This window comes from Nelumbo lutea, chromosome 8 (assembly GCF_056320005.1).
Source record: "Nelumbo lutea isolate HS-2025 chromosome 8, American lotus-T2T, whole genome shotgun sequence".
In the NCBI taxonomy this organism is placed as follows: domain Eukaryota; kingdom Viridiplantae; phylum Streptophyta; class Magnoliopsida; order Proteales; family Nelumbonaceae; genus Nelumbo; species Nelumbo lutea.
The window spans coordinates 20,113,394-20,134,399 of record NC_142691.1 but is presented as its reverse complement, the minus strand read 5'-3'; the positions used below and the strand labels follow the sequence as shown (position 1 = coordinate 20,134,399).

Sequence of the window (21,006 nt, the reverse complement as noted above, 5' to 3'; positions counted from 1 at the left end):
GCTATACATTATTGCAACTTAGCCCTACCTTCAGATTTGAAAATAATTTTTGTGCAGTCATCTTTTGAGCAGCTCTTTTGTTGATATTAATTGCAGAACTAGTCAAACAGATATCTTTCCCATTCACTTGTGCCTCAACTAAGAACTTTTCTCCCATGTTTGAATATTGAAATTTTAACTTCCAGTAGTGAGATTGGCAAAATTCTTGGAGTTCTCTGACAGGGTTAAGTTGCAGGCTAGAAAAGCTCATAATTGGATCCAAAAACGAAAGCATTATTTTCCAAACATTTTTTAAGTTCAACCCAGTGTCAAGAAGGATAGCACCCACACAAGATTCAACCAAATCGCCAAGTACCTGAATCAACAATGTAGTTATAGATGAATTAGAATATTAAACATTTAAGTTATCACAACCCATTAACTGATTGTATTTCAACTTGTTTGTAAAGTAGATGAGAAGAGACAAAAACAAATGAGAGAGATCATATTCAGGAATGTACAAGATTTTGTGAAAATAAAGATAGAACATATCCATTTAAAGAAGAAAAAGAAATTACTGGTTTTTGTTGAATAATTCAGCAATGATTAATCAAAGAAGGAAAAAAAAAACCAATATTAAAAGAAAAGGATAGCAAAAAGAAAGAAGAATAAGAGAGGAGAGGAGGAGTGCAAGAGAAAATTCTATTGTGGTGCTCCTGATGAGGCACCCACTCTCTTGTATAGTTGCTGGAAATGTGTGAAAATTACAAGAGTGCCCCTAGTAAGGTGGCAATAATAAAAGCCAGTAATAAACTAAAATAGAACAAGAGCAAGGAACATAATCTTGTCATTGGAAACAGTTGAACAAGTCAGCAGCATGCATCATTAAGTGTCTTTTTTTTATCAATAACAATTCCATTAATTCAACATAAGAATAATTACAAAAAGGAAGACAAACACTCTTATCTTCCAAATACAACTTGGGCCCTCAAGAAAGAAAAGAAAAAGAACAGGAAGAAACAACAAAATTACAGCTTAGCCCAAAACATTGAATCCCTTTCTACCCCTTGTTTAGCTAAACCATCAACTAAGGAATTAGTTGATCTTTTAACCCAGCTCACTTAAATTTCCTCCTCTCATTGCTGTAATTCCATAAGCCACTGTTGTCTTTATTCAGCCACCCTATCACCACCTCCAAATCCCCTTCAATTATGAGTTTTCTGATATTCATCTCCTTAGCTTTCTGGACTCCTTGCATAACTGCAAAGATCTCAGCTCTAAGAGAGTCACCCACTCCAATTGGGCCAGAGAACAAGGCAGAAATGACCCCATTCTCATCCCTAAAAACACCCCCAATCCCTGATTGTCCAGGATTCCCCCTACTACTCCCATCAAAGTTTAGTTTTAAGAATCCAGCAAGTGGGGGGGTTCAAGACACACTCATTACTGACTTGGTCTGTGTGTAGTTTGCAATCTCAACCCATTTCCTCAACATGGCATCCACTGTGTAATCTGTGAATATCTCCAAGGATTTCAGCCACTGTACAGCCCTAAATGGATTATAGCCCTCAGTTCTTCTGCCCCTCTCTCAACTTCTGAGAAGATCCTGGAATTTCTTTCTTCCCATAATGACCAGCATACTGCAGCCCTCAGTCCTCTCCACATAGTCCTTCCCCTTTTCATACGCCACCTGAAAAAAGAAGGGGAGAAAAGGCTCTACATGTCAGATGGAGGTTTCCAACTACGCCCAACGAGGGAAAAAGCCTACTCCCAAATTGACTTCGGAAATTGGCAAGACACCAGTATGTAAAAACCAGTCTCCCTATCTGCTTTGCAAAGAACACACCAATGAGGTGACAAGCAAGTATTGGGTCTCTTCTTTTGGAACAGATCACTAGTGTTGAATCTTTCCAGATAGGCTTCCCAGCAAAAACTACCAACCCTAGGACTTGGTCTACACCAAACCTCATTAATAGGGAAAGGGGGGGGGGGTTACAAGACTAGTGGACTGGCTTAAGACTTTGAAGAAGGAAGCACAAAAAAAGGAGCCAATGGGGGTAGGGGTCCAAATTCTAGAGTCCACCTTAGTGGGGTCTAAGAGAACATTATCAAGAAGTTCGAGGAGGCTCGAAATACTATCGAGGTTTGAGTCCCTCACAGCCCTTCTTAGACCCAGGTTCCTGAAATAATGGTAGGATCCATCTAATGGACGCCATGAAGGGTGCGGAATGGGTGGGCGAATTTCAAAAAAATTTCCTACCTTCTTCCAACTGGGAATCATATTCCCTAAATTTAGAATATAATATTCAAGGATTCTACTTGAACCATAATCAAACCAGATCTGAACCAAAAGGAAACAGGAAGGATTATACCTGATCCAGAGAAACAATATCTCCCAAAGTTGGTGTTCACGCCCAAAGAAGAAACCAAGATCTGCTCCTGCTGAAGATGACACAGCTGTAGATGGAACGAAACCAGCAGGGTGGGTCCTACACACTGGATTCTTCGCAAGAATCCTCTGGAAACCTTGAACACTGAACCTTTAGGTCTTTCTTGCAAGACTGTTGTCAAGAACTGATTTCTTGACTTCCTAATGCTGCAAAGATCCAATCTTGCAACAGGGAATGGCGGCTACTGGAGGAGGAGAAATCCAGGGACGAAAAGGGCTGAACTGTGTCTCTTCTCTCTAGAGTCTGTGAGAGATCAAATCTCAATTCGCATGAGGTATCTCTTGCATACAAACCCTAGTTCGAAATCTGATATTTCTGATAGATTTTTATCCTCTTTCTTCTTGATTAAGAAACCTCCTAGTTCGAAATCTGATATTTCTGATTAAGAAACCTCCTAATCTTAATCCTATCTGCAGATTAAGTTAGCTGACTCCTGATCTCATCAGGAGGTTACCAAATTCAAATCTAATTTGAATTTGGTCTCTTATAGTGGATAAGGTTAAAGACCCAATCCTTTTACTAACATTAATCTCATATTCGCCCCATGAATAGGTGATCATATCAGCCCAGTTCGAAATGGGCTTTTGGCCCATTAAGGGTTCAGTGTTTAACTAGTTTCCAATCTGCTGCCCAGTTGGGCTTCTTTTTATGGCGTGGGACCCAAGCATTGATCTACACACCAGCCACATGGGTTCGGCCCAGCCTTTATTACAAGGCCCGGCCGAATTCACTGAAAGACTCAGTGACCCCCTTGGGCCCATCACATGGACCCTATGGGCCCAACACTTACATTAAGTGGTCCCTGGGCCAAGCCATCTTATAAAAACCCAGGGACTGTGGGCAGGTGCAAGATTAGCCCATCAGGTATTATCCTAAATGGTCTTACACTTAACCTCTCAGCCCTTAATGATCAAGCACTGCCCGACAAGAGAAGACCTCTCCCTCGGCTGCAAGGAACAGTGCCGCACTCTCTACTCACATGGATCCCGGGAATTAAAACCTTTTGCAAATCTTTTGATACCGATATATATATATATATATATATATATATATATATATATATATATATATATATATATATATATTAATTTTGCAAAACAAAATTCCAACGATTGAAATCAACTGCCGGCAGTTTGGTTTCCATCAGAGAGAGTGCATTCCCGATCATTACCATTGTCTAACAAAGGGGCTGATCTTATCACTATGATCACTCACTCAGATGAATTCTCAGACTGCCCCAACATGTCCAGGTTTTGACCTCCACTAAGGATCTCACTGATTGACACATCAAAGACAGCCCGATCCAACACCTAGTGATGTGTCATAATCGAGTCTAGGGGTCAGGTGTAACTTTCCAGTTTTGCCCATCTGTCTCCAAGGTATAGGGCAATACTGGAAATCTGGTCTGGTTCAAGGGTTCAAGCAATCTCATACTGCATGTGCCTTGGGTCTTACCCTAATGGCCGAAACAAGCCATCCCAACACTTGGTGGCACATTAGTATCAGCCTTGGCAGGATAAATCTCGCCAGACTTATCCAATGACTGTGAACATTTAAAACTAACACAAGTTTCTATAAGTGTCCAGTTTGGGGGTCTTACACAGAATTATACCAAACAACATGAATCAAACATGTACTTTATTTATTTACACTAAATGTCAAAAGTACATCAAAATGGATTGAAGCTAAGGGCATACAAAACTGTCTAACAGTTCCACCCAACCCAGGTTCCACATATTCCTTTCCAACTCTGCCCTCATTTCCTTCCCTTCTCTCCAGTGATCCCTCCCCTCTTGATGGAGGACCAACTCAGGGCCAACTAGGCGACAACTCATAGATAGAGAGGACAACTCACAGATAGGGAGGCAGGATAACAGGATAACAGGATAATCCCATGCATGGGATAAACACAAGGAGATCGGACGATGGAGATCAAGACAACATCAAGGAGGACTTCGATCCTAGCTAGAAGACTAAGTGTTTTAGTTCCTTTACAACTTTTCTTTCCTAGTTACTCTATAAGTTTCCAGATGTATTATAAATACTATTATCCCAAGCTAATAAAGATATACAAGAATTTCGCCAACTTTCCTCTCTCTTCCCAAAGGCTTGCGCCTAGTTACAATCGGCTTCACGACGAAGCCTCGTGTTCGTCCGGTGCTTGCATAGCCAGCCCGGTTTATTGCTTCTATGTTGCGTCAGGTGGTATCAGAGCGGGAGTTCGCCCAGTCAGGTGGCCAACCAAGACGGTAGCGGTCGCAACCAGCCCCGTGACGGAGACCAGGGGTTACAAGCTGTTTGGAGAGCAATCGAAGAGCAGCGCACAGCCACGTGTAACATTGAGCAGCAGTTGGCAGAGATCGCTAGACAACTACGGACCTTGTTGCGGGAGGATGTTCCAAGGAACCGGGATAACCCGTACCCAACCGGAGGAGACGACCACGGTAGACCACTCGTCAATCCCATACCCCAGAATCCTGTTCTTGATGATGATAGCGACGACGAACTAGAGCTCGACGTTGCTCTAGCTCTTCTCGGCGACGACAGAAACAGTAGGAATTGGCGCAACCCCGGCAATTTTAATCCTCGTCGGAATCATGATGAGTTTAAACTCAAGCTAGATATTCCTACTTTTAGTGGGGATCTGGATATCGAGGGCCTTCTAGATTGGATCACCGAGGTCGACCGTTTCTTCGAGTACATGGAGATCCCGGAAGAAAGAAGGGTGAAATTATTAGCTTTTCGACTGAAGGGAGGAGCATCTGTCTGGTGGGAACGAATGTGGGAGACTCGGATCAGAGAAGGAAGGTGTCTAGTTTGAACTTGTAGGCGCATTAAGCAGCTAATAAGAGGTAGATTTTTACCTCCTGATTATGAGCAATATATGTTTGAGTCGTACCAACGGTGTGCGCAGGGAACAAGAAGCGTGAACAAGTACACCTCAGAATTTCTAAGATTGGCTGAAAGGAACCAGTTGTCGGAAAGCGACAATCAACAGGCAACCCATTATTTGAGTGGTTTGAAACCTGCAATCCGAGACAAGATTGGAGTCCAGATGGTTCTGAGTGTGCAGGAAGCAAGGAACTTAGCTTTGAAGGCTGAGTTAATGTTCCAAGAGAGGACTCGAGCTGATAATTATAGACGGTATAGCGGGAATGACAATAGGCCAGCAGCAGTTGACAAGGGCGAGCCAACTCAAGGGGTACAACCCTCCCACCCGCCAAATGTAACTAGCACCAGTAAGGCCGCCATGAGAGGAAACACTCGAGTCTTGCAGCTCTGCTATAACCAGTTGACGGGAAGCATACCGACGCAGCTGGGGTCTTTGAAGAGGCTAACCGTTCTCGCTTTGCAGTTTAATCAGTTATCTGGTGCCATTCCCGCAAGTTTAGGGGATCTGGAAATGTTCATGAGACTGGATTTGAGCTTTAATAGACCCTTTGGTTCAATTCCTATAAAGCTAGTTGACGTTCCTACTCTGGAAGTTCTAGACGTTCGTAACAACACCCTTTCAGGCAATGTTCCTCCTGCCTTGAAGAGACTCAATGAAGGATTTCAGTATGGAAATAACTCGAACCTATGTGGAGTTGGGTTTTCTACCTTGCAAGTTTGCAGTGCTTCAGATCATCTGAACCCCAACCAGACCCACTATTTGAATAAAACAAAAACTTCCCAAATAGCTGTTACTGTTGGAGTTGTCTCAGTTACTGTTGCATTGGTAGTTATTGGCCTTCTCACATTTTCATGGTATCGCCGACGGAAACAGAAGATTGGGAGTGCATTTGATAGTTCGGATAGTCGGCTTAGCACAGATCAAGCCAAGGAGGTCTACAGGAAGAGTGCTTCTCCACTCATCAGTCTTGAGTACTCTAATGGATAGGATCCACTAGCTGATGAGCGGAGTGGAAGTGGCTTCTCCCAAGAAATCCTCAAGACCTTTAGGATCAATTTGGATGAGGTGGAGTCTGCAACACAGTACTTCTCTGAGGTAAACTTGTTGGGAAAGAGTAACTTCTCGGCAATCTATAAAGGGATTTTGAGAGATGGGTCTGTTGTTGCTATCAAGAGCATTAGCAAGACTAGTTGCAAGTCTGAGGAAGCTGACTTTTTGAAGGGGTTGAACATTCTAGCCTCTTTGAGACATGAAATTCTTGAAAGGATAAGATGGTTTTGTTGTTCAAGAGCCAAAGGTGAACGCTTTCTCATTTATGACTTTGTCCCAAATGGAAACTTGTCATGGTATCTTGATGTGAAGGACGGCAATGCCCGTGTGCTTGAATGGTCGACCAGAGTTTCAATCATTATTGGCATAGCCAAAGGTATTGAATATTTACACAGCAACAAAGCAAACAAGCCTGCTCTGGTTCATCAAGACTGTAGAGAACATTGATGTGGGCCCCACTGCAGTGGTCCCCACTGTGTTCGTAGGACAGCATGTGTAGTTATTTGTTTCAGTTATAGTAGTGTCAGTTTGAGTCAATTTGTTAATTCAATTGTTATTTATTTCAGCTTTATTTACTTTATTTATTATGTAAGTACTAAGGGCAGATGTGTCCTTTCCATTGTGTACTAAACATAACCTATAAATAATAAGCAAGTAGCGGCGGCAAATCTGTTAGAATCTGTTCCTCCTTTCAACCACTTGTGTTCTCCTGTTCCTCTTCTATTCTCTCTTCTTTCTCCCACTTTTCTTCTATTTTGTAAACCTAAAACCTATTAGGACTCAAGACTGATTACAGTCTTGATCTTCTACTTGGTATCAGAGCCTATCTAGGGCTTCTCATGTGTGTCTAGTCCAGCCGACCACATGAGAACTAGCTAGGGCTGGAAGCTTTGAAGAAGTATTCGGTGGCTGAATCTTGGAGATTACCAGAAGAGGTTCGCAGCAGTTGAAGACTTGCCACGGCTTGCAGAGAGTTGGTAATCAGGAAGAAGCAGCAAAGGTTAGGGTTTAGGTAACCCTAGAAGACAGTAAACCGAAAGTACATAAGTTTTTTTTTTATTGAGTTTTAGAGACTGCAATTAGTCGAGATAGGTTAAACCTGTCTAGAAGGAGGGGTCGAACTATGTTCCAGTTTGTTTCTAGGGTTTGACTTGCCGAACTGTGTTTAAGTTCGTTTCTAGGGTTTGACTGTTGGGCCAAACCCCCCCTCTCAGAGGTGATTAGTTTTTAGGGTTTCATATTTCCCTACGACAAGTCCCACTTGTGCGGACTGTTTGGAGAGTGCACTGCGCACTTATTTCAGACCTACAGTTGAAACCCTAATTTTGCTCTCGCAACAGTGGGCCCCACAATAGTGATTTCAGAAAATAGCATCTCAGATTGACAGGCTGCTTGGTACTATGCATGCAGATTGATTTCAGATCAGATTTGACTTGATTTCTTGCATATACTGTGATAGGCGATTGTTTTCAGATCAGATTTCGGATCAGATCAAATCAGATTTCAGATCAGTTTTGTGTTGGTTTCAGATCAGATTTCAGACCTGCTTGTTTTACTTTGTTTCCTGGTACAGCAGTAGTGGTTCTAACAATTTGTAGCCACTGATTCTTGATCAAAGATGGAGTTTAAGGGTCAGGGAGAAAGTAGTTTTGGAAACAACTGTTTTGGTGGTGTATCTGAAACCGGGTTTCAGATTACAACTATGAGATTTGATGGGTCAAATTACTTGGAGTGGGCTCAATCAGCCATGATGGCTATTGGAGGAAGGGGAAAACTAGGTTACCTCTTGGGAGATGTGAAAGAACCTTCCAAAGAGGACCCAAACATACACCAAGTGGGTTCAAGAGAACTATTTGGTTATGGCATGGCTGTGTAATTCTATGCAGCCACATATCAGCCGAAATTTCTTGTGGGCAAAGACAGTCAAAGAGATATGGGATGTTGTGAAAGAAACCTATTCTCAACCCCTTAATGTTGCCCGAGCCTATGAACTAAAGTGTGAGGTGAACAACCTTAAACAAGGAGAGAAGCCAGTTTCTGTCTACTTCTCTACCTTGAAATCCTTGTAGCATGAGATTGACCATCTAGAGACCCTTGAGTGGGAGAGTCCCAAATATGCACAGACTCACAAAAAGCAAGTCGAGACGAATAGGGTATTTGAGTTTCTGGCTGGTTTGAATTCAGATTATGATATTGTGCAACAACAGATATTGACAAGAGATAGTGTGACCCTTTCTCAAGCATACTCCCTGGTGCATAGTGAAGAGACCAGGAGGAAAGTCATGATGCAGCCCCAGCCCTCCTTCCCAGCCTTGACAGTTATTAAACATAAGCCAGGAGGTGACTCAGAAAGGGACCGGAAGAAGGAAGATAAACGGGATCTGGTATGTGAACATTGCAAGAAACCCAAGCACACAAAAGATACTTGTTGGAAGCTACATCCTCACTTGGTCCCAGCAAAAACAAGAAATAAGAAGGGTAATGCTCATGTGGCCGTGAACATTGATTCAACATCCTCATCAGGCACATCCCTAGAGACTTTAGCTGCTGTTCGGGCTGCCCTCATACAGTTGGAAAAGGAAGTTGGGAGTTCAGCTCAAATATCTCAGTCACCATCAGCTCCTGCCACATCTGCATTTGCACATTTAGGTACTCGAGCCTCAGCTTACCATGCTTCAGCTCCAGGTAATACTGACAACTGCTGGGTAATATATTCAGGTGCATCTGACCATATGACTAGCTTGCCATCTTTGTTCACTTCTTATCATTTGTCCTCTGGCCGAGATAGAGTGCCCATTGCTGATGGCTCTCTTATTCCCATTTCGGGCAAGGGGGACATCAAGCTGTCGGATACTATCTCTTTATCTTCTGTCTTGCATGTTCCTAAACTTGATACTAACCTGCTTTCAGTTAGTAGTATTACCAAACACATGAACTGTTCAGTAACCTTTTTCCCTAACCGATGTGTTTTTCAGGATTTGGAGACGAGGAAGGTGATTGGGACTGGCCGTGAGACGAACGGGATCTATCTGTTTGGAGAGAGTTCTTGTCGGGAGGAGTCAGTGGATAAGAAGTCTTTTGTTTCCCAGTCTATGAGTTTGGTTATGCCAAAGCATAACCGATTAGGTCATTTGTCTTTTAAGTCTTTGAAAAGTCTGTTTCCTGCTTTATTTGAGTCTGTTGAGTTATCGAAGTTGAGGTGTGAGAGTTGTGAGTTTGCCAAACATTGTAGAACCTCTTATTCTTTAAGTAATAAAAAGAGTAATTCCTCTTTTGATATTGTGCATACTGATGTTTGGGGGCCATATCATATCTCTTCGATGGGTGGGTACAGATATTTTCTACTGTTTGTTGATGACCATACCCGGTTTTCTTGGGTCTATCTTATGCGCTCTCAGGATGAGGTTCCTGCTCTAACCCAAAACCTCCATCAGATGGTTCTCACTCAGTTTGGAACCAAAATCAAAGTCCTTAGATCTGATAATGCAAAGGAATACTTTGCTCAGCCATTGACCTCCTACCTTCTTAGCCATGGAGTTATTCACCAGAGCACTTGCCCTTATACACCACAGCAGAACGGCATTGCTGAAAGGAAGAATAGGCATATCTTGGAGGTGGCTAGAAGCATTATGTTTACCTCCAATGTACCTATTCGCTTCTGGGGTAATGCTATCCTCACGGCAGTTTATCTCAATAATCGAGTTCCTTCCCGGGTTCTTGATATGAGAACCCCCTTTTCCCTTCTATACCCAGACGAGGAGTTGTTCATTGTTCCCCTTAAAACCTTTGGTAGTACCTGTTTCGTTCAGCTTCTCGGGCCTCATCATTCCAAGTTTGAACCTAAGGCCTCCAAATGCATTTTCCTTGGTTATGCACAAACTCAAAGGGGTTAATGCTGCTATGAACCTAATATCCTATGGTTTCTCCTTGGGGGGAGAGGAGTGAGAGTGGAAGTGGGGCGGTTTTGACTTTCTTTCCTCAGGGGGAGAGAAGTGAGAGTGGAAGTGGGGCTGTTTTGAGTGGGGCTATTCCTTTACCTATTCCACTGGATGATGAAGGCTGTAGTGGTGAAGGTGGTTAGACGGAGCCGGAGTTGAGAGTCTATCACAGGCAATGCAGGCAGGTTGATCCCAGTCATCGGCAGTCCCGGCCAGCTCCAGTTCCTTCTGCGGCTCTAGATCCTGAGCCTACTGAGATACCCCTCACTGTTGCCACTTCCTCTCTTGTGCATGACCTTGATCTCCCTATTGCCATTTGCAAAGGGAAACGACATTGCACCGCTTCTACAACTCACAGCATCTCACAGTTCTTATCCTATGATCGTCTGTCTCCATCTTACCGGTCCTATCTTACTTCCATTGCCGATGTCCCTATTCCAAGAACAGTGCAAGAAGCCTTATCAGTTCCAGAATGGAAAGATGCAATGCAAGTCGAAATGGATGCCCTGTTGAAGAATAATACTTGGGCACTGGTTGACCCACTAAAAGGAAAGAAACCGGTGGGATGCAGATGGGTGTTCACTGTGAAGCATAATGCTGATGGCTCTATTGAAAGGTACAAAGCCCGACTGGTTGCAAAGGGGTTCACTCAGACTTATGGTATAGACTACTTGGAGACCTTTGCCCCAGTAGCCAAGATGACCACCATCCGAGTTCTGTTATCCCTTGCAACAAATCATTCTTGGCCTTTGTTTCAGATGGATGTTAAAAATGCCTTTCTGAATGGAGACTTACAGGAAGAGGTTTACATGCAGTTACCTCCTGGATTCTATGATACTGAAACAGGTAAGAAGGTTTGCCGACTAAACAAGGCATTGTATGGTTTGAAGCAGTCACCTAGAGCTTGGTTTGATAGGTTCAGATTAGCCCTTGGAAAGTTTGGTTATGTACAGGCTCAGTCAGATCATACACTATTCATCAAGAGGGTGGAGTCCTCTCTGACACTACTTGAAGTATATGTTGATGATATTGTGGTGACAGGAAATGACAATCATGAGATTGAGTCCCTTAAACAACTCCTTCATCAAGAGTTTGAGGTGAAAGATCTTGGTGCACTACGGTACTTTTTGGGTATTGAGTTTACTAGATCCAAGCAGGGGATTTTTATCTCTTAGAGAAAATATGTTCTAGATCTGTTGGCGGAAACTAGAAAGTTGGGGGTTAAACTGGCCGATACACCCATCGAACAAAATCACAAGATTAGTGTAGAGGGCGGGGAGCCTCTTGAAGACAAAGTTATGTTCCAACGGTTGGTTGGAAAGCTCCTATATCTCTGCCTCACTCGGTCGGATATCAGCTATGCAGTTAGTGTTGTTAGCCAGTACATGCACTCCCCTAGAACTTCGCATCTTCTTGCGGCAGAGAGAATATTAGCATACTTGAAGAGATGCCCGGGTAGAGGTATACTGCTCAAGAACAATAATCACATGAGGGTGGAAGTCTATACAGATGCCGATTGGGCTGGGAGTGTTGATGACAGAAGGTTTACCTTGTCTCTTGGAGGAGTAAGAAGCAGAGTGTTGTTTCCCGCTCCAGTGCTGAAGCGGAATGCAGGTCAATGGCTAATGGAGTGGCTGAAATCTTATGGCTGAGGTCACTGCTTGAAGAGTTGGGTATTGACTATGAAAAGCCCTTAATGCTGTATTGTGATAATCAGGCAGCTATTAATGTAGCCCACAACCCAGTGCAGCATGACAGAACTAAACACATCGAAGTTGATCGACATTTTGTGCGAGAAAAGATCACATCACAAGAAGTGTGTCTTCCGTACATCACATCTAATATGCAGCTCGCGGATATCCTCACCAAGGTTGTACCAAGGAAGAAGTTAGAGATAGACCTATCCAAGTTGGGAATGATAGATATCTACTCCCAACTTGAGGGGGAGTGTAGAGAACACTGATGTGGGCCCACTGCAGTGGTCCCCACTGTGTTCGTAGGACAGCATGTGTAGTTATTTGTTTCAGTTATAGTAGTGTCAGTTTGTTAATTCAGTTGTTATTTATTTCAGCTTTATTTATTTTATTTATTATGTAAGTACTAAGGGCAGATGTTTCCTTTCCATTGTGTACTAAACATAACCTATAAATAATAAAAAAGTGGCAGCGGCAGATCTGTTAGAATCTGTTCCTCCTTTCAACCACTTGTGTTCTCCTGTTCCTCTTCTATTCTCTCTTCTTTCTCTCACTTTTCTTCTATTTTGTAAACCTAAAACCTATTAGGATTCAAGACTGATTACAGTCTTGATCTTCTACTAAAACATATCAACCGAGAAGGTGCTCATTGATCAACGGTTCAATCCTCTACTCTCAGATTCTGGTTTGCACAAACTCCTCGCAGATGACATTGTCTTCTCAGCACTCAAGGCCTGCGCTGCCATGGGATACCTAGCCCCCGAGTATACAACCACCGGTCGCTTCACAGAGAAGAGCAATGTATTTGCGTTTGGGATGATTATTTTACAGATCCTTGCCGGGAAGCGAATGATAACTCATTCAATGCGTCTTGGGGCTGAATCATGCAGGTTTGAAGACTTCATGGATGGAAATCTTCAGGGGAAGTTCTCTGAACCTGAGGCTGCAAGGCTAGTGATAATTGCACTTGTCTGCACACATGAATCTACCAACCAGCAGCTCAACATGGAGGTGGTGATTCAACAGCCGAGTAAGACCCACAGTATTTGCAGAAAAAGGCCAAAGCAGTGAGATTTTGCCATAGCACAGACAAAGTTCGCCTACAACAATGCAGTTCATAACTCTACAGGTAGGTCCCCGTTCTCCATTGTTTATATGAAGGTACCTAACCATGCGTTGGACTTAGTAAAGCTACCCAAAGTACCCGGCCTCGGCGCTTCTGCAAAACAGATCCAGTCAGTCCAGGAAGCAGTGCAGCAGAAACTGGAGCGAACCAATGCCAAGTACAAGATTGCAGCTGATAAGCATCGTCAACACCAAGTTTTTGACGTCGGTGATGAAGTCATGGTGTTCTTAAGGAAGGAACACATACCCGTGGACTTTCCAGATCACATGGGTATCTCCAAACATTTAATGTTGCAGACCTTCATCATTATTTACCTAAGACAACACTTGCATACCCCAGTCACGACTCGAGGGCGAGTTCTTTCCAACTGGGGGAGAATGATGGAGGACCAACTCGGGGCCAACCAGGCGACAACTCATAGATAGAGAGGACAACTCACAGATAGGGAGGCAGGATAACAGGATAACAGGATAATCCCATGCATGGGATAAACACAGGGAGATCGGACGGTGGAGATCAAGACATCATCAAGGAGGACTTCGATCCTAGATAGAAGAATAAGTGTTTTAGTTCCTTTACAACTTTTCTTTCCTAGTTACTCTATAAGTTTCCAGATGTATTATAAATACTATTATCCCAAGCTAATAAAGATATACAAGAATTTCGCCAACTTTCCTCTCTCTTCCCAAAGGCTTGCGCCTAGTTACAATCAGCTTCACGACGAAGCCTCATGTTCTCCCGGCGCTTGCATAGCCAGCCCGGTTTATTGCTTCCATGTTGCGTCAGGTTACGTCCCCATGTCCTTCCCATGTGGCGACATGGGGGTGCAAAAGGAAAGAGAGTATACAAGAATTTTGCCAACTTTCTTCTCTCTTCCCAAAAGCTTGCGCCTAGTTACAATCGGCTTCACGACGAAGCCTTGTGTTCGCCCGGTGCTTGCATAGCCAGCCCGGTTTATTGCTTCCACGCTGCGTCAGGTGTATCCTGTTATCCCGTTATCCTACCTCCCTATCTGTGAGTTGTCCTCTCTATCTATGAGTTGTCGCATGGTTGGCCCTGAGTTGGTCCTCCATCACCTCTTCTCTCCTCTCCATCCTTCCTCCATATCAAATTTCCTTCCACTTCATTAAATACTCTTTCAATAATTTCCCACACTTTCTCATTCCTACACCTCCCTTCCTGCACCCCCACTGTCCTTCATTCCCCTCTCCATAACCTCAGAAAACCCACCATCTTGATTGGCTGCACGTACAAGGGATGCAAGACATGGAGCAGGAACGGAATCTGGAACAAAGGACACAAAAAACACATTAGTAGCACAAACCGAATTCACTTGGTTACTTGGGTTTGATAGAAAGGTTGGAATAGGACTGTTCCTAGCCTCCCTTTCTTGTTCTAGAGGTTGGTAAATGTCTACCTCCCTGAGTTGGTTGGAAAGTACTTCTGTCCTTTGGTCGCCATGGCGATCTTTCCTCTCTACCCCTGGTTCACCCCTAGATGGTGTGTTCCTGCTCTACTTCATGTTCTCCCAATTTACCCATTCTTTTGTGCCTTGCACATGCTGTAATCTTGGGGATGAGTTATTCCGGTTAAAGCCTTTAGCCCTACTCGTTACAAGAAGTCCAGGACTTCTTCCTTCCTCTGTCTGATCTTTTAGGCTGCCAGTTTCATGCCTCCATGTTTCCCTCTATGTCACCTTGAAATAGGCTTGCAATGTTCTACCCACCCATGTCACCTACACCGTAGCCATCTTCGTCATTTACACTGCCAATGCTAGTACCATCATCTAAGCAATCATCCGATTCTTCATCTCCTACACTACATTGCACCCAGCCTTCATCCGTCTCCTCCCTCTCTTTGGCTCTCTCCCTTGCATATCTTGGGTTCGACCTCTCTGAGAAGTGTCACAGGGAGCTAAACTCTTCAAGGTTTCGGCAGGGGACCCACTGTAAGTTCCCCTGTTTTTCCGTATTCCACTACTGTGAACAGTCCCCAACCTTCCTCGCCATCTGGGACGATGATAGAACGTTACTATTGTCTAGAGTCGGTCTTTGGATCATCTCCTTGCCCCAACCCACGTGACCTTTTAAGTTGTCACGTGGGTCATTAAAAGTGCCCTGATTCAGTATTAGACCCACCCAACCCACCCACATGACCTTTTTAAGTTGTCACGTGGGTCCTTAAAAGAGTGCCCCGGTTTAGTATTCGACCTGCCTGACCCATGCACGTGACCTTTTAAGTTGTCATGTGGGTCCTTAAAAGAGTGCCCCGGTTTAGTATTCAACCCGCTCGACCCACCCAACACCTCAATTGGCTGGGACCAGGCCATTCGGCGCCCTAGACCGTTTAACTTCTTCGCCACGTCAGCAAAGGATGAAGACCATAGACATCCAAAGTATCACTCCCTCTGTCTTCTAATTGTCAGATCTGATGTTCCTCCAGCCTTCAACTGGACATATAAGACCATAGACATCCAGGTGTACTAATTGAAAAATCTTTGACACGGTTATTTATTTTAGGTACAAGGAAACACAATTATGTTTGCTAAGATAAAATGCTTCACTCTCAAGTGACTTTAAGTGACTCAATAAAGGAACTGAAATCTTCAATTTCTACAATGACAGATAACCAAGACAACAGTATTGTTAATGAGTGGATGAGACACATGAAGATGGATAAAAAGTGACCAAGTAATTCAACAACTTAGTTAATTTGCTAACAAACATTAAATTAAAAGGAAATTATGGGACCTATCATGTGATCTGATGCTCCAGGGTCTACAAATGTAGAAATGAAACAAGCAGAGTAAATACCTGGCTGGGCTAGAGTAGTAGTGGATGAGAAGGCCAAGGAGTAAGACATCATCCTTGCATACTCCTTAGAGATGGTAGTCATTTCACTGGCTGCCTGGGGTTGAATCTGTTCTAAGTGTTGGTGGGTACAATATTTGCAACCTATATTCCTGATACGTGACATGATTAACAAACCTATCCAATTTTCCGTTGAGTACATGGAAAAGCTCTACATTATGGCCTTCTTTCCCTCAATGTAAGCAAATCCTAACACCACGTAGGTAGTAAATAGCGTGATCTTCTCTCTCACAATACATGCAATACCTACCAACTCTTTCTCAACCAGATGTATCACCACCATGTCTTATGCATAACACCCTCTACCTCCATCTACTGCCCCATGATTGGCACCACAGTAAGCACCATAAGCAGCTCCCCTATCACAACAAAAGATGACTGGTTAAACACACTAGAACTCCTAGGCCCAGAATGGAGGCTCTATGAAGCCAAGAGATTATGTATGAAAAGATAGCAACTCCAAATTTCCTAAAATTTGTGCTCTTACAAGCTCATAATCAGCTCTAAGTCCACATAAGAATTTGGCCACATAGAAATCATCATGCTGCTTCATCGTCACTCTTACATTAGGTGAAATGTCTAACTTCTGACATACACTTAATAGTTCTAAAAAAAAAAAAATGGTTCGTCAATACTTTTGTTTCCCTGCTATATATTGAAAAGCTTTTGACATAATAGATAAGTTCTAGTAATATTATCAATCCGTGATCCCACATTTTTTTTTGTGTCAAGAAAAACAAGACTTAGGTGCTCTTTGGCAAGTCTTTTTTAAAAGATCTTGCGGTAGACCTGTTAGCCAAAAGATGATGTGAGCTTTTGCATTAAGATCTTAGCAGCCAGAAGACTGTTTGGTTAAGGTGCGTCTTTCCGCGCGAAGACAATGAAAAAAGTCGAAAATCTCCATTTAGAGCTTCCCAAAGATAGCTCAAAACGGGCTTCGCGAGTCTTTTCAGGGCAGCATCTTTTGGCAGCTAGATCTTTTCCCAACCAAATGGGAAAAGACCAAAACACGGGCTGCCAGGCTTCTAAACAGCAGACAGCCCGCACAGAAAAACGTGCCAAATGAGGCCTTATTCTTGGCTTCCAAAGCCAAGCTCTGATTCTTGCATCTTCCTCAATCCATTCAATGTAATTAGGTGCAGGTTGTGGTTTTGCTTCAATCAAGTACTAGTTTTGCCTTTTCCTATCAGAAACACCGCCAATTTTGCCCAGTGTGCATAATTGGCCCCATTCAACTTGATAGTAGTCATCTATACCTGTAAAAAATCTGATGACATCATTGGTCAATCAATTCTCTGCCCCAAAACAACACATCTTTAGTCACAAACACCTCATACAAATCACTGATTCATCAACCAAGAGTTACCCCCTCACCATGTATCAATTCCTTCTCATAACTTCACATTTAGATTACTTCAAAGAGATCGAAACAGTCTTCTCATAGTAATCAATACGTTCGTCCAATGCCACATGATAACTTCACATTCAAGTTACTTGAAAGAGATAGAAACAGTATTTCCAATGGTAATCTGTATATCTTACACCAATCACAACAAGCATACCCTCCTTGAATACATAAAATACAGGACTTACACTCTTGCAGTCCTCACACCAGATCAGGTACAGTCTAAGTCAGCACTCTCTAGAGAATAGTGCAATCAGATTTCTGTGAAGGGAAAGAATGAGAAAGTTCACCAGATTAGATCGGATGCTCTGAAACCATGTAGGTTTCTGATCTGTGAATAAACAGGATGAAAAAAGAAGAAAAATAAAGGAGAAAAAGAAGAGTGGGAGAAAAAATTGGTTGTGGAACAACTTAAATAAATGCAAAAAAATAAACCCTTGATTAGTATCCTCATTAAGACTGACAAATATACCCCTAAGGCCCTAATTACAAAATTAAACACAAAATATGGCAGACAAAATATAACTCTTCAATGAGTTGTTTGCTGCTATCTATTTGTAGGGATTGCTTTACTCAAAATCATTTTTTAATCTCTATCTTTATTTAAGTGATTTATTGCTTTTCAGCTGCTTTAGGGCCCACCTTCAATATAGACTTTTCAATTGTTTTCTCCTCTTGACTAATACATACTTTTGTTATTGATTTGAGATGGATAAACAAGAAATCTGGTGTGAGCTGTAGTTTTAATATTCTTATTTTCATAAAGAGCAAATGTGACAACTCACAGTCAGTGGAGTTCAGGAGAAAAAAGAAGCATATCAGGTGAACAATAGATGGCAATATTAAAGTTTATAACAATTACCTTTGGACACTTTGGCCCCTCAAGTTGGCTCTTTTCAGAAGCAGATCTCTGAATAAAATTGACATATTCATTGATAGCCTTACAGAGACTATCAGAATCATAAATGAGATACTTGTGAAACGATCTGCTGACTGCTACATCAGCAAAGGAAATGTTGCTTACAGACAATGACCTCAAATCAGTCAGCTGGCCAGGCTTCAGCTTTGGATAAACTGAGTACAGATAGGACGTAATTAAGTAATCCAGGACAGCATCTCCAAGGAATTCAAGTCTCTGGTTTAAGCAATAAGTTATTACACTTACAACATGGAATGCTTTGAGATTTGGCCGCAATTGATAACAGAAAGTTAACACACTTTCATTTAGTTATGCTTTAAAAGTGGAAGAAAAAAAAAAGTGTACCTGAAAGCTGCCTCCTGAGAGCTTGTTATAAGAAGGGTGTACAAATGCCTGGAGAAGCAGACCTTTATGCAGAAAATGGTGACCCAATGATTTTTCCAGGTCACCAACATCAATGGAATCAGCTAGTGACATGAAGCCCTTGCTTGCAGTACAAAACTTAGAAACTTGTGAAGCTTCATAATCCACTTGAATACCAATCCATCTCAGGAATGCAGTTGCAGCCTTAAAACCACTATCGACAATAAATGCTCCAACAAGAGCTTCCACCACATCAGCAATTGTCTTCCTCTGTAACCAATGATGGTTCTTATTGCATCTTTCTTGTTGAGAATGAATAGTTTTCTCTATCTCCTTATTGCAGATCACAGGGCAAGGATGCCCTAATGCAAAGAACTGGCAGGGATTAAATGCTTGATCACGTATATATACCTGAAACAGGGATACATATTCTAAAGTCAAGTAAACTAATATTGGATATACCGTAGTAAAAATAACTTCCATTTCTTTTATTTGTAGCAGGAACCATTCAGTATCAGGACAAGAAATATACAAGTGGGAGACAGGAAGAGCTGTAATAATAGTTTATTACACTTTCCAAAGATACCAAAAACAAAACAAAATTCAAAATTATCTAACTCAAACCATTAAAATCTTTTCTTGCACCAATGCCTACTATATAATTAATGAACTGATATCCCTACAAATTCTATGAGGATGCCCCAGTACTACTTCAAAATCATTCAGTTTTATTCTTTCCAAATAAGAATATTCTATTATTGATTGAAAACAACAGAAAACAAAGAAGAAAAATAACAAAGAAAATCAGCAAAGAAGAGATCCTACCAAAATGAGGCCTGACCTAAAACAATAAACCAAAGCTACAACAAAAACAGCTACTCAGTAATAGATAATCAACAATATGGATCCACCCCAATCTAGATTAAATTAACATGAATCTATTAGTAACAGAATTATTTCTACATGAATCTACTCAGTAAATATCCTTATTTCTACATTTAAGTAAAACAGCTACTCACTACTCAGTAATAGAATTATTTCCAAGTCGTTTTATTCATGATATAGAATATCAAAATTACCGCTATTCATTTTATTAATAATATATGTAGTGATACAGTGGACCAGACCTGATACGTTTACTTGTGGTTCCACATAATCAGTTATCGTGTTGCCTATTTTTGCTTTCTTCTTGTTTTCTTGTACTGTTATAAGCAGCAGGGCATTTCTGTCTTTTAACTTCATGTTATGTTAAAACACATTTCTCTTCTATTCTTTTCTCTTCTTATTCTTCTTCTTCCCTCTTCTTCTCTCTTCTTTTATTTCTGGGTTATTTTTCATCCTAAAACAGTTCTGCCAACAGCAGTAACTTCAAGTTGGTATCAGAGCAGGTTTAGCTTTGCTCGTGAATCTCATGTGAGCTCTTCCCAGCTGGCTGCATGAGATTTTCTTAGGGCTGGAGATTTAGCTCTCTTCGTGGCCCGATTCTTGGAGATTGGTGGAGTTCGAAGCTTGCTCAAGACAGTTCTGTTCTTGGAGATTGCCCAGAAGTCAGGAAGAAATAGAGAAATTAAGTTCGAATTAAACAGGAGGTAGGGTTCTTGGAATCTTTGTGAGGAGCGGATACTCTTTTTCAACTTTCGCCAAGACTGGTTCTAGGTTTTTTTCTCTTAAAACAATAAATCTACTGGATTGTTGTCCCTATTCCCAGTTTTGTAGGAATTTTTGTATTCAAAAGAGGAGTTGACTGTGTTCTTTTTCTTCTTTGTGTTGAGTCCAGAATGGAGTTCTTTGGGAGTGAACAGAAATCTGCTAGAGGGGCTATTAGTATGACTGATAATAACACTTTTCAAATCACCACAATCAGATTTGATGGTTCAAACTACTTGGAATGGGATCAATCTGCCATGATGGCCAATGGAAGAGGGGGAAGTTAGGTTATGTGACTAGAGAAACCAAGAAACCAGCCAAGGAAGGCACTACTTATGCAAAATGGGTTCAAGAGAGTAACCTTGTGATGACATGGTTGTGCAACTCGATGCAGCCCCATATTAGCAGAAATTATCTTTGGGCAAAGACAGCCAAGGATATTTGGGATAATATGAAAGAGACTTACTCACAACTACTTGATGTGGCTAGGGCTTATGAGTTGAAAACTAATGTGAACAATCTGAAGCAAGGGGAGAAACCTGTATCGGTTTATTTCTCTACCCTGAAATCCTTATGGCATGAGTTAAATCACCTTGAAACAATTGAATGGGAAAGAAATAAGGATGTAGCAGTTATTTTGACATTGTTAGATAGATGATTCTTATTAAGGAA

At 42.0% G+C, this 21,006-nt stretch overlaps 1 protein-coding gene and 1 pseudogene across 6 annotated transcripts in view; one reads left to right on the top strand and one right to left on the bottom strand.

Moving 5' to 3' along the window:
• DCL4 (dicer-like 4) overlaps nt 1-21,006 on the bottom strand; it is a 147,962-nt gene that overhangs the window by 33,688 nt on the left and 93,268 nt on the right. For all 6 annotated transcript variants that reach the window (XR_016103226.1, XM_088957551.1, XM_088957553.1 and 3 more), the window contains 3 exons: nt 18,670-19,098; nt 18,268-18,540; nt 29-355 (listed from right to left, as the gene is read on the bottom strand). Coding sequence is in view for 5 of the 6 variants with exons in the window: in XM_088957551.1 (XP_088813677.1) it covers nt 29-355; nt 18,268-18,540; nt 18,670-19,098 (1,029 nt within the window). In the remaining variant the exon portion in view is untranslated. The remainder of the gene's footprint in view (nt 1-28; nt 356-18,267; nt 18,541-18,669; nt 19,099-21,006) is intronic.
• Nucleotides 4,355-13,075, top strand: LOC148843206 (uncharacterized; annotated as a pseudogene).